General features: G+C 44.7%; 1 protein-coding gene and 1 long non-coding RNA gene across 9 annotated transcripts in view; one reads left to right on the top strand and one right to left on the bottom strand.

The window, feature by feature from the left end:
- Positions 1–11,599, top strand: part of LOC104001710 (uncharacterized) — a 281,675-nt gene that overhangs the window by 122,137 nt on the left and 147,939 nt on the right. The window lies entirely within an intron of this gene.
- Positions 6,342–11,599, bottom strand: part of CCDC60 (coiled-coil domain containing 60) — a 204,744-nt gene continuing 199,486 nt past the window's right edge. For all 8 annotated transcript variants that reach the window (XM_001158378.6, XM_063786077.1, XM_009426363.5 and 5 more), the window contains one exon: positions 6,342–6,776. In XM_001158378.6, coding sequence (XP_001158378.1) covers positions 6,675–6,776 — 102 coding nt within the window. In that variant the 3' untranslated portion in view covers positions 6,342–6,674. The remainder of the gene's footprint in view (positions 6,777–11,599) is intronic.

The following is an 11,599-nucleotide window of genomic DNA, read 5'->3' as shown; positions in this document are numbered from 1 at the left end:
AACAAACATAAAAAAATTCAGAGCTATTTTGAGACTAGGCCAGAAAGGAATTTGTCCCCTCTCCACTTTTCACTAGTGTGGTTCCTTTGCCCCAGGGTAGTGTGGTGGAGAAAGCTACAGAGTTAAATAGCCAGACCCAAATCTCAAATTACTTGGTGTGTCATGTCTTCAAAATGTGGGTGAGATTTGCTTTGCACATCTCAGAGGATTGCTTTGAAGATCACATGGTGCTAATGGATGTGAACACCCTTCAAAAATGTAAATGGTTTCTAAATTTTATTATCACTAAAGCTCGAGCTCTGATTCCCCCCAAAAGATGACCAATTTGAACCCCAAGACAAGATCCTTTAAGTAGAGAGGCAGTGTAATATGGTTAAAACAATATTGCAAAATTTCAAGACGACCACGATTTGAACTCTTGATTAATTGCTTGAAGGCGTGTGACTTGGGCAAGCCACTTCACCTCCTTTAGCTTCAATTTTCTGTCATCTGTAAATGTGAATAAGCATAATAATGCTAGCTTCACAGGATAATTACAAGGAATCAACCAGCAAATGCATATGAATTACATAGTGCCTAGCATAAGGCACTTAGAAAATTTTCATGTTTATTAAATTCTTACTCTACATTATCTTTATCTGACTTCCCCTGGCTACCTCCAGATCCCAAAACAGGGAAGGACACTCAACCTCAGCCATGCAGGTGAAGCTCAGGGACTGAAATGAGCAGTATTGGGTAAAGAGGAAGTGATGCAGGTGTTGTTTTAACATTAGCTTGGGCTTTTATTTTGATATCGTTCTTTACAATTGGTCATAGCTTTTGGTCCAGGTCCTCCCTTACCTGCAAACCTTTAAATGAAAGGCCAAGGCAGGGTGGTGACAAGAGTCTGGGTATTGGTTTTAATGCACGAGTGTGAACCTTCAGCCTCTTTCCTCCTTCATATAAAGTAGGAAGATAGGAAGTGAAATGACCACCAACATAGCAAATGAATGCAGAAGTTTGTATACTAAGCTCACTATGTCTGTTAAAAAGAAAAAAGGTTACCTACCCCAATTATGTAGCTTTGGGCAGGTTTCCCAACTTTCTGCACACCAGTTTCCTCCACAACAAAGTGGGGGTCAGAGTGATATCTACCTCATAAAGCTGTGGTGAGGATAAACTATAATTGAATGCGAAGCACTTAGAACAATGCGTGGTATACAGTAAGCACGCAATGAACGCTTCATTTTAGTTAATTAATTAAAAATGTTTTGCTTATACATGCGAAGAATATCCCTGGAAAGTAATACAAGTTACTGGATACAGTGTGAGTGCCTCTGTAAACTGTAATGGGGGTCTGAGAGTTGGAGGGGGAGCAATAGTCACTACTTAGTGGATATCCTTTTGCACTGCTAAGATTTTTACCCTATGCATACATTCCTTTTCCACAAAAATGACAAAAACTATTCTGAGTAGTGCCAACCCCCCGTTCATCTACATATTTACCATATTACGTTCACCAGTCCTCCCTGTCTCTGTTTTTTGGGGAAGACTAGAACATTCCTCTTCACTCTTAAATTTATCCTCAAGCGGGATCAGCAAACGATGACTGATGGCCCCAATCTGGTCTATGGTCTCTTTTTGTGTGACCTCTAATTTACAGTTAAAAGTTTAAAGGTGTGAAAAAACAGTTTTTACACCTTTAAAGGACTATATAAATAAAAAGAACATGCAACAGATATTTAATATCCAGTCCTTTACAGAAAAAAGCTTCTCTAGCGCACATATAGTTTAAAAAGCTCTCATGTTAACCACTTAGATGGCTTGGTCAGAGCTGTGGGGCAGTGACTTCTGGGGACCCAACACCTAGTAGGTGTTCAATTAAGATTATGATGGAGAGGCTAACAAGCAAAAAAATTTCTTCCTGTGGCTCTTCTTAGAACCTGGAAGCTGGGAGGGGATGTGTTGCCTCGTCCTGGTCCCCAATCTATTTTAGTAGTAAAAGGTCTTCCTTTGTTTGAGTAAACACTCTTTGTCTAAGCAGAAGAGGTCTTCTTGCTGCTGTTTAATACTTGCATTTTTTTTGGCAGGAAAGTGACATTCTGCTGGAGGGCAGGGTGGGAGAGTAATACTGATAAAGGCCACTAGATGGAGCTACAGCTCTGAGAAACAGGCTCAGAAACTGCCAAGCGGGAGGGCGGAGTGAGTCTTGCAATTTCAGATTGCCCCTGACTGGGACAGACAGACTTCAATTTAGACTTGGCTCTCCCACTTACCTGCTATGTGACTATTGGACAATCTTAAGTCTCGATATCCTTCTTTGCAAAATGGGGATTATAATAATGCCCACCTCAGAGGGATGCTGTGAGCATCGAATAAGATAATACTGGAGAAAGCACTCTGGAAACAGTGGAATACAGTACAAATGTGAGCTAATACAGTTCATGAAAGCCTCCTCATTAGATGAGCTCAATTCCAAAAGCACAATAACTCTTGTGACCTCCTTGTTTCATAGCAGAGGGGGCTGGAGGTCGGAGGGTAGGGATGGGGAGGGGGTTCATAGTCAGCTGGACATGCGTACAAAACATTTCTCAGAGCCTCTATTTCATCATCTGCAAAACAGGAAGGATATAAGAGCACTTCTTTGCAGGCTTGTGAAGATGGAATGAGATCATATATGCCAAGCATTTTGCATGAGGTCTGGAACTAAGCAGCCCTTCAGTAAATGTTATTTAAAATTTTTTTTTTAATTTCTTTTGAGACAGAGTCTCACGCTGTCACCCAGGCTGGAGTGCAATGCCATGATTTCGGCTCACTGTAACCTCTACCTCCCGGGTTCAAGTGATTCTCCTGCCTCAGCCTCCTGAGTACCTGAGATTACAGGCATGCACCACCACACCTGGCTAATTTTTGTATTTTTAATAGAGACTGGGTTTCACCATGTTGGTCACGCTGGTCTTGAACTCCTGACATCAGGTGATCCGCCCACCTTGGCCTCCCAAAATGCTGAGATCACAAGCTTGAGCCACTGCGTCCAGTCAGTAAATGTTATTTTCTGAGTAGGCTTCTTGATGCTTTTCGTTATTCTGTCCTCAAGACCCCTCTCTCCTCTCCTCTTCTTGCCTCTCTTCCCATTTCTTCCTTTGACTGTCTTGACCTGTGGGATGTTGCTGCTATGTTTCTGTCTCCAGTGCAACCTCTTTTCCTGAGTTATGCATCCCCCCACCTGACTGTCCCTCAGGCATCTCCAACTCAATATGCTTAAAACATAACTCCTCACCTTCTCATTATGAATTTCTTTTCTTCCTGTTCTCCTGGTACATTTAAGGCATCACCTTCCACTTGTGATTCCTGATATTCCTGCCCTCCCACCCCTTACTTATAATCCATCACACCAAGTTCTGTTGATTCTTCTGTTTAAATATCTTTCCAATGAATGTCTTCACCCCTTCTCCACCACCATTGTTCTCCCCACAATCATTGCCATAGCCTCATCTTAGCTCCTTGTTCCTTGTGAGTGCCATTTTTCTCCCTTGAAAGCAAATGCAATTATTCCCTTCCTCAAAATCCTTCCATGGATTCCTATTTCCAGGCAGATAAAGCCCAAACTTCCTAACATGGCTTATAAGGCATCTGAAAGATCTGGCTTCTACTTCCCTCCCCAACCCCCCTCCTCCCTTTCTCTGTCCTGCACTCCCAATTGGAAATATGGCCCAGCTGGACTTACGTTTAAGTCCTCAAATGACAAATTAAGCTTCTTTTTTTCCTCTCGGCCTTTGCACATGCTGTTCCTTCTGCCTAGAACATTCTTTCTTCCCTCCTTATCTGCCTACCCATCTCTCTCTGGCTAACTCTAGCTCAACTTACAGGTATCAATCACCTCTTCTCAAAAGCCTTTCCTGACATCTCAGGTATGAGTTAGTGCTCCCCTCCCTCATGTCCACTGGGACCTTTTTGTGCTTGCTTTAATTTGGCACCATTGCACTGATTATCTTGTGTAATTAAATGTCAGCTGTGATGGTCACCTGACATTTGAGATATACATCAATTTGGCTGGGTTCCTGTCCCATGTCTAGTGAGAAGCCAAATGTCCGTTTAAGATTTCTATAAACCTAGAGAGCTCATGTAATAGTAGTCTCTCTAACTTTGACTTCCTGTTCCTACTATACTCTTTTATTTTTGAGATAGGATCTCGCTCTGTTGCTCAGGCTGGGGTACAGTGGCATGATCATGGCTCACTGCAGTCTTGACCTCCTGGGCTCAAGGGATCCTCCTGCCTCAGCCTTCCAAGTAGCTGGGACTACAGATGGTGCCACCAGCTTTTTTTTTTTTTTTTTTTTTTGAGACGGAGTTTAATTTTGTCGCCCAGGCCGGAGTACAGTGGTGCGATCTTGGCTCACTGCAACCTCCGCCTCTGGGTTCAAGTGATTCTCCTGCCTCAGCCTCCTGAGTAGCTGGGACTATGGGGGCGTGCCACCATGCCTGGCTATTTATTTATATTTTTAGTAGAGATAGGGTTTCACCATATTGGCCAGGCTGGTCTTGAACTCCACCAGCTAATTTTAAGAACAATTATATTCTGTAGAAATGGGGTCTCACTATGTTGCCCAGGCTGGTGTTGAATTCCTTGCCTCAAAGGATTCTCTCACCTTGGCCTCCCAAAACACTGGCATTACAGGCCTCAGCCACCTTGCCAGGCCCTGAACTCTTTATTGTGTTGAGGGTCTGTGTACCTCAAGCTCTTTTTTTTTGCCCCCAAGCAGCCCAGATGTAGAACACAGCGCCTTTTCTTTATTTCTTCAAAACATGGCTCACAGAAGACAGTTGGGTATGTAACAGAAACTACTAAAGGTCCAGAGGGATGAAGAGGGTTGGTTTGCATTGTAGTTCTTAGGGATCCACCAGCCAGCCCTGCCCTGTTTTATCCCCCCGATTGGTTTTCTCCTGAAGTCCCTTCTCACGCTCCTGTTACTCAGCTCCCTTTTCCTCCTCTACCTCCTTTGTCCTTTTTCTTCTTCTTTATTGGCAGCTCCCTCTTTCTTCTCTGCTCCTCCCTCACTCGAATTCCTATTTAATACAGAGACCTGTAGGGTCTCTTAATTTTGTAGTTTCTCTGTGGAGTGTATCTTACCTTTGCACCCCAAATAGCTTTTCAAGGTTTACTGTTAAACATAGGGTATCTCTGTGGAGGGACATGGGATGTTACATAATGCCTCTGACCTCCCTGTCGCATTTTATTGACTTCTCTGTTTTTATGTGAACTCCATGATCTCATCTTGGACCATGTGTCAAAAAAGAAGAAATTTTAAAAAATGACAAACTCCATGAGAACAGAGACCTTGTCTGCCTTGTTCATTGCTGTATCCTTAACACCTAGAACTTGGTTGGTGCATATTGGGCTCTTAATAAATATTCATTAAATGAATAAATGACTGAATAGGTGAATGGATGAGTGTGAGATTGCTTAGACTAAAGAATAATTCGAATTTAACTCTCCTTCCCACTTTTAGATTGCCAGAGGGAGAGATTCAAGCCTAGTCTACATAAATGCTCTGATAATCCAGGCACAAGAACAAATCAAGTCCAGTTGTCCAATTGTTAATTCAGTGTGGCCATCACTAAGGGAGTTAAAATGCCTACAGTTCCTATAACTTAGTGAGAATGTAGGTGAGCATAAGACCAATATGAGAGAAGAGGTTATGAGTCTACACACATTTTGAGATGACAGGAAGATAAGCTTCCTTCTATAACTAAGACCCACAGAAAATATATGAGGATTCAAGGCTAAAATTTTTTTGCATACCATTGCCTTGTTGGGGAATGTGCCATCTGTCCATTCATCCATCCATCATTCATCCATCCATCTATCCATCCATCCATCCATCCACCATCCATTCATTCATCCATCCATCCATCCATCATTCATCCATCCATCTATCCATCCATCCATCCATCCACCATCCATTCATTCATCCATCCATCCATTCATCCAACCATGTAACCATCCAACCATGCAACTATGCAAACCATCCATCCATCCATACATACATCCATACATACATCTACCCACCCACCCATCCACCCATCTGCCCATCCATCCACCCACCCACCCACCCAACCATCCATGCAAAGCAATATATATATAATATTGATAAATATGCTGTAGCTTAATCGGTGTGAAATTAAGTTAATATCAGTGCCTACTTAAACAAGTTATCATGAGATTGAAATAATATTATCTAGGTAAAGCACTCAGCACTGGATCTATTGCATAATAGAAACTCAATAAATGGTAACTATTGTTATTAGGATCTAAATACCACACCTGAATTCCACGGCCCCAGCTCTTTCCCAGACAGACATCAAACATTCAGTTCAATTTTATTCTCCAGTATTTGAGGAAGGTAAATAGGGTGAAGGAATCTGAAGAGGAAGTAGGTAGAGTCAGGCTGGATCATTGAAGAACAGAGACTGGTAGGTTGGGTCTGGAGTGTGGAATTGAGGGGAGGGCCACCTGGGACCATCCGCCTCTAAAAATGTTGCTGGAAGTCAGTCTCCAGATGACCCTACTGTAAAGGGTCATCCATAAAGAGCATCCATGAGGGTAGTCAGGAGGCAGGAACACAGGCAGGATACAGGAACATGATACAGGCAAACACTCCTCCGCTGAGACAGCTGGTCAACCCAGGCCCAGCCTACCTCAGGGCGCTGTAGGGCCCGATGGGTATGTTGATCCGGCTCTGCAGCCAGCTGATGTAATCCTCTTGAGGCATATGGATGATGTGTTCTCGCACAAACTGTGAGGCAGACACAGCGGCAATCTCAGAATTTGGTCTGAAAGGTAGACTCTACCTTCTCTCCCTCCCCTCAAGATCCTGGAAGATTTGTGACTGAGACTGGTGGCCCCAGGAATATCATTTGGGCATTCATAATCTTGGAGCATCAGATTGGGGTGGTCCTTTGGTGAAGAGGACCCCTTTCCAGCTTCCTGGCTCAGCAGGCTAATGTTAAGCCCCTTCTTGTTGCTATTGATGCAAGGAAATTTGGGGAGGACAGGAAATCCCAGCTATCTGCATTTTTCTTTTTTTCTACTCCTTAATATCTTTTCAAACAGTCATTTGTCTTTAAACGTTTTTGGTTTATAAATCCATTTCAGAAATGATGACAGCTATGGGCTTAATTTCCTGGAAAGGGTTTAAGACACACAAAAGGAAGAGTTTCATGTAGACCCCCACATCCAGATTATTAGAAGTTCTGTGATGTTGGGTGGCTAGCAAGATGGCTGAATAGGAACAGCTCCAGTCCGCAGCTCCCAGTGAGATCAACACAGAAGGTGGGTGATTTCTGCATTTCCAACTGAGGTACCTGGCTCATCTCATTGGGACTGGTTAGACAGTGGGTGCAGCACAGAGGGCAAGCTGAAGCAGGGTGGGGTGTTGCCTCACCCAGGAAGCACAAGGGGTTGGATAATTCTCTCCCCTAGCCAAGGGAAGCCGTGAGGGACTGTGCTGTGAGGAACAGTGCATTCTGGCCCAGATACTACGCTTTTCCCATGGTCTCCACAACCCACAGACCAGGAGATTCCCTCGGGTGCCTACACAACCAGGACCCTGGGTTTTAAGCACAAAACTGGGTGGCCATTTGGGCAGACACCAAGCTAGCTGCAGGAGTTTTTTTCTTATACCCCTGTGGCACCTGGAATGCCAGTGAGAGACAACTGCCACTCCCCTGGAAAGGGGGCTGAAGCCAGGGAGCCAAGTGGTCTAGCTCACTGGATCCCACTTCCACGGAGCCCAGCAAGCTAAGATCCACTGGCTTGAAATTCCTGCCGCCAGCACAGCAGTCTGAAGTCGACCTGGGTTGTTGGAGTTTGGTGGGGGGAGGGGGGTCCACCATTATGGAGGTTTGGGTAGGCAGTTTTCCCCTCACAGTGTAAACAAAGCCACCGGAAAGTTCAAACTGGGCAGAGCCCACAGCAAAGCCACTGTAGCCAAACTGCCTTTCTAGATTCCTCCTTTCTGGGCAGGGCATCTCTGAAAGAAAGGCAGCAGCCCCAGTCAGGGACTTATAGATAAAACTCCCATCTCCCTGGGACAGAGCACCTGGGAGAAGGGGCGGTTGTGGGTGCAGCTTCAGTAGACTTAAACATTCCTGCCTGCCAGCTCTGAAGAGAGCAGTGGATCTCCCAGCACAGCGCTCAAGCTCTGCTAAAGGACAGACTGCCTCAAGTGGGTCCCTGACCCCCATGTCTCCTGACTGGGAGACACCTCCCAGGAGGGGTTGACAGACACCTCATATGGGAGAGCTCTGGCTGGCATCAGGCTGGTGCCCCTCTGAGATGAAGCTTCCAGAGGAAGGAACAGGCAGCAATCTTTGCTGTTCTGCAGCCTCCACTGGTGATACCCAGGCAAACAGGGTCTGGAGTGGACCTCCAGCAAACTCCAGCAGACCGGAAGCAGAGGAGGCTGACTGTTAGAAGGAAAACTAACAAACAGAAAGGAATAGCATCAACATCAACAAAAAGCACATCCACACAAAAACCCCATTTGATGGTCACCAACATCAGAGACCAAAAGTAGATAAATCCATGAAGATGAGGAAAAACCAGCACAAAAAGGCTGAAAATTCCCAAAACCAGAACGCTTCTTCTCCTCCAAAGGATCACAGCTCCTCACCAGCAAGGGAACAAAACTAGGCAGAGAATGAGTTTGACAAATCGACAGAAGTAGGCTTCAGAAGATGGATGATAACAAAGTCCTCTGAGCTAAAGGAGCATTTTCTAACCCAATGCAAGGAAGCCAAGAACCTTTAAAAAAGGTTAGAGGAATTGCTAACTAGAATAACCAGTTTAGGAGTCTGTTCCAAGATGGCCGAATAGGAAGAGCTCCAGTCTGCAGCTCCCAGCATGATCAATGCAGAAGACAGGTGATTTCTGCATTTCCAACTGAGGTACCTGATTCATCTCATTGGGACTGGTTGGAAAGTGGGTGCAGCCCATGGAGGGCAAGCCGAAACAGGGCAGGGTATCGCCTCACCCAGGAAGCGCAAGGGGTTGGGGGTTTTCCCTTTCCTAGCCAAGGGAAGCCAGGAGAGACTGTACCTGGAAAATCAGGACACTTCTGCCCAAATACTGTGCTTTTCCAATGGTCTTAGCAAATGGCACATCAGGAGATTATATCCTGCACCTGGCTTGGCAGGTCCCATGCCCATGGAGCATTGCTCACTGCTAGTGCAGCAGTCTGAGATCGACCTGTGAGGCAGCAGCCTGGCAGGGGGAGGGGCATCCGCCGTTGCTGAGGCTTGAGTAGGTAAACAAAGCGGCCGTGGAACCTCGAACTGGGCGGAGTCCACCACAGCTCAGTAAGGCCTGTTGCCTCTGTAGATTCCACCTCTGGGGGCAGGGCATAGCTGAACAAAAGGTAGCAGAAACTTCTGCAGACTTAAACGTCCCTGTGTGACAGCTCTGAAGAGAGTACTGGTTCTCCCAGCATGGTGTTTGAGCTCTGAGAACAGACAGACTGCCTCCTCAAGTGGGTCCCTGACCACCATGTAGCTTCACTGGGAGACACCTCCCAGTAGGGGCCAACTGACACCTCATACAGTCGGGCGCCCCTTTGGGACGAAGCTTCCGGAGGAAGGATCTAGCAGCAATATTTGCTGTTCTGCAATATTTGCTGTTCTACAGCCTCTGCTGGTGATACCCAGGCAAACAGGGTCTGGAGTGGACCTCCAGCAAACTCCAACAGACCTGCAGCTGAGAGACCTGACTGTGAGACGGAAAACTAACAAACAGAAAGGAATAGCATCAACATCAACAAAAAGGACATCCACACCAAAACCCCATCTGTAGGTCACCAACAACAAAGACCAAAGGTAGATAAAACCACAAAGGTGGGGAGAAACCAGAGCAGAAAAGCTGAAAATTCTAAAAACTGGAGCACCTCTTCTCCTCCAAAGGATCGCAACTCCTTGCCAGCAATGGAACAAAGCTGGATGGAGAATGACTTTGACGAGCTGACAGAAGTAGGCTTCAGAAGGTCGGTAATAACAAACTTCTCCAAGCTAAAGGAGGATGTTTGAACCCATTGCAAGGAAGCTAAAAACCTTGAAAAAAGATTAGACGAATGGCGAACTAGAATAAACAGTGAAGAGAAGACCTTAAATGACCTGATGGAGCTGAAAACCAAGGCACAAGAACTACGTGAAGAATTCACAAGCTTCAGTAGCCGATTCAATCTAGTGGAAGAAAGGGTATCAGTGGTTGAAGATCAAATTAATGAAATAAAGTGACAAGAGAAGTTTAGAGAAAAGAGTAAAAAGAAATGAACAAAGCCTCCAAGAAATATGGGACTATGTGAAAAGACCAAAGCTATGTTTGATTGGTGTACCTGAAAGTGATGGGGAGAATGGAACCAAGTTGGAAAACACTCTGCAGGATACTATCCAGGAGAACTTCCCCAACCGAGCAAGGCAGGCCAACATTCAAATTCACAAAATACAGAGAACACCACAAAGATACTCCTTGAGAAGAGCAAGCCCAAGACACATAATTGTCAGATTCACCAAGGTTGAAATGAAGGAAAAAATGTTAAGGGCAGCCAGAAAGTTCAGGTTACCCACAAAGGAAGCCCATCAGACTAACAGTGGATCTCTCATCAGAAACTCTACAAGCCAGAAGAGAGTAAGGGCCAATATTCGGCATTCTTAAAGAAAAGGATTTTCAACCCAGAATTTCATATCCAGCCAAACTAAGCTTCATAAGTGAAGGAGAAATAAAATCCTTTACAGACAAGCAAATGCTGAGAGATTTTTGTCACCACCAGGCCTGCCTTACAACAGTGCCTGAAGGAAGCACTAAACATAAAAAGGAACAACCGGTACCAGCCACTGCAAAAACATGCCAAATTGTAAAGACCATAGATGCTAGGAAGAAACTGCATCAGCTAACGGGCAAAATAACCAGCTAACATCATAATGACGGGATCAAATTCACACATAGCAATATTAACCTTAAACGTAAATGGGCTAAATACCCCAATTAAAAGACACAGACTGGCAAATTGGATGAAGAGTCAAGATCCATCACTATGCTGTATTCAGTAGACCCATCTCACGTGCAGAGACACACATAGGCTCAAAATAAAGGGATGGAGGAAGATGTACCAAGCAAATGGAAAGCAAAAAAAGGAGGGGTTGCAATCCTAGTCTCTGATAAAACAGACTTTAAATCAACAAAGATCAAAAGAGACAAAGAAGGCCATTACATAATGGTAAAGGGATCAATTCAACAAGAAGAGCTAACTATCCTAAATATAGATGCACCAAATACAGGAGCACCCAGATTCAAAAAGCAAGGCCTTAGAGACCTACAAAGAGACTTAGACTCCTACACAATAATAATGGGAGACTTTAACACCCCACTGTCAATATTAGACAGATCAAGGAGACAGAAGTTTAACAAGGATATCCAGTACTTGAACTCAGCTCTGCACCAAGCAGACCTAATAGACATCTACAGAACTCTCCACCCCAAATCAACAGAATAGACATTCTTCTTAGCACCACATCACACTTATTCCAAAACTGACCACATAGTTGGAAGGAAAGCACTCCTCAGCAA

Source organism: Pan troglodytes, chromosome 10 (genome assembly GCF_028858775.2).
Source record: "Pan troglodytes isolate AG18354 chromosome 10, NHGRI_mPanTro3-v2.0_pri, whole genome shotgun sequence".
NCBI lineage: Eukaryota > Metazoa > Chordata > Mammalia > Primates > Hominidae > Pan > Pan troglodytes.
This window is presented reverse-complemented; position numbering and strand designations above follow the sequence as displayed.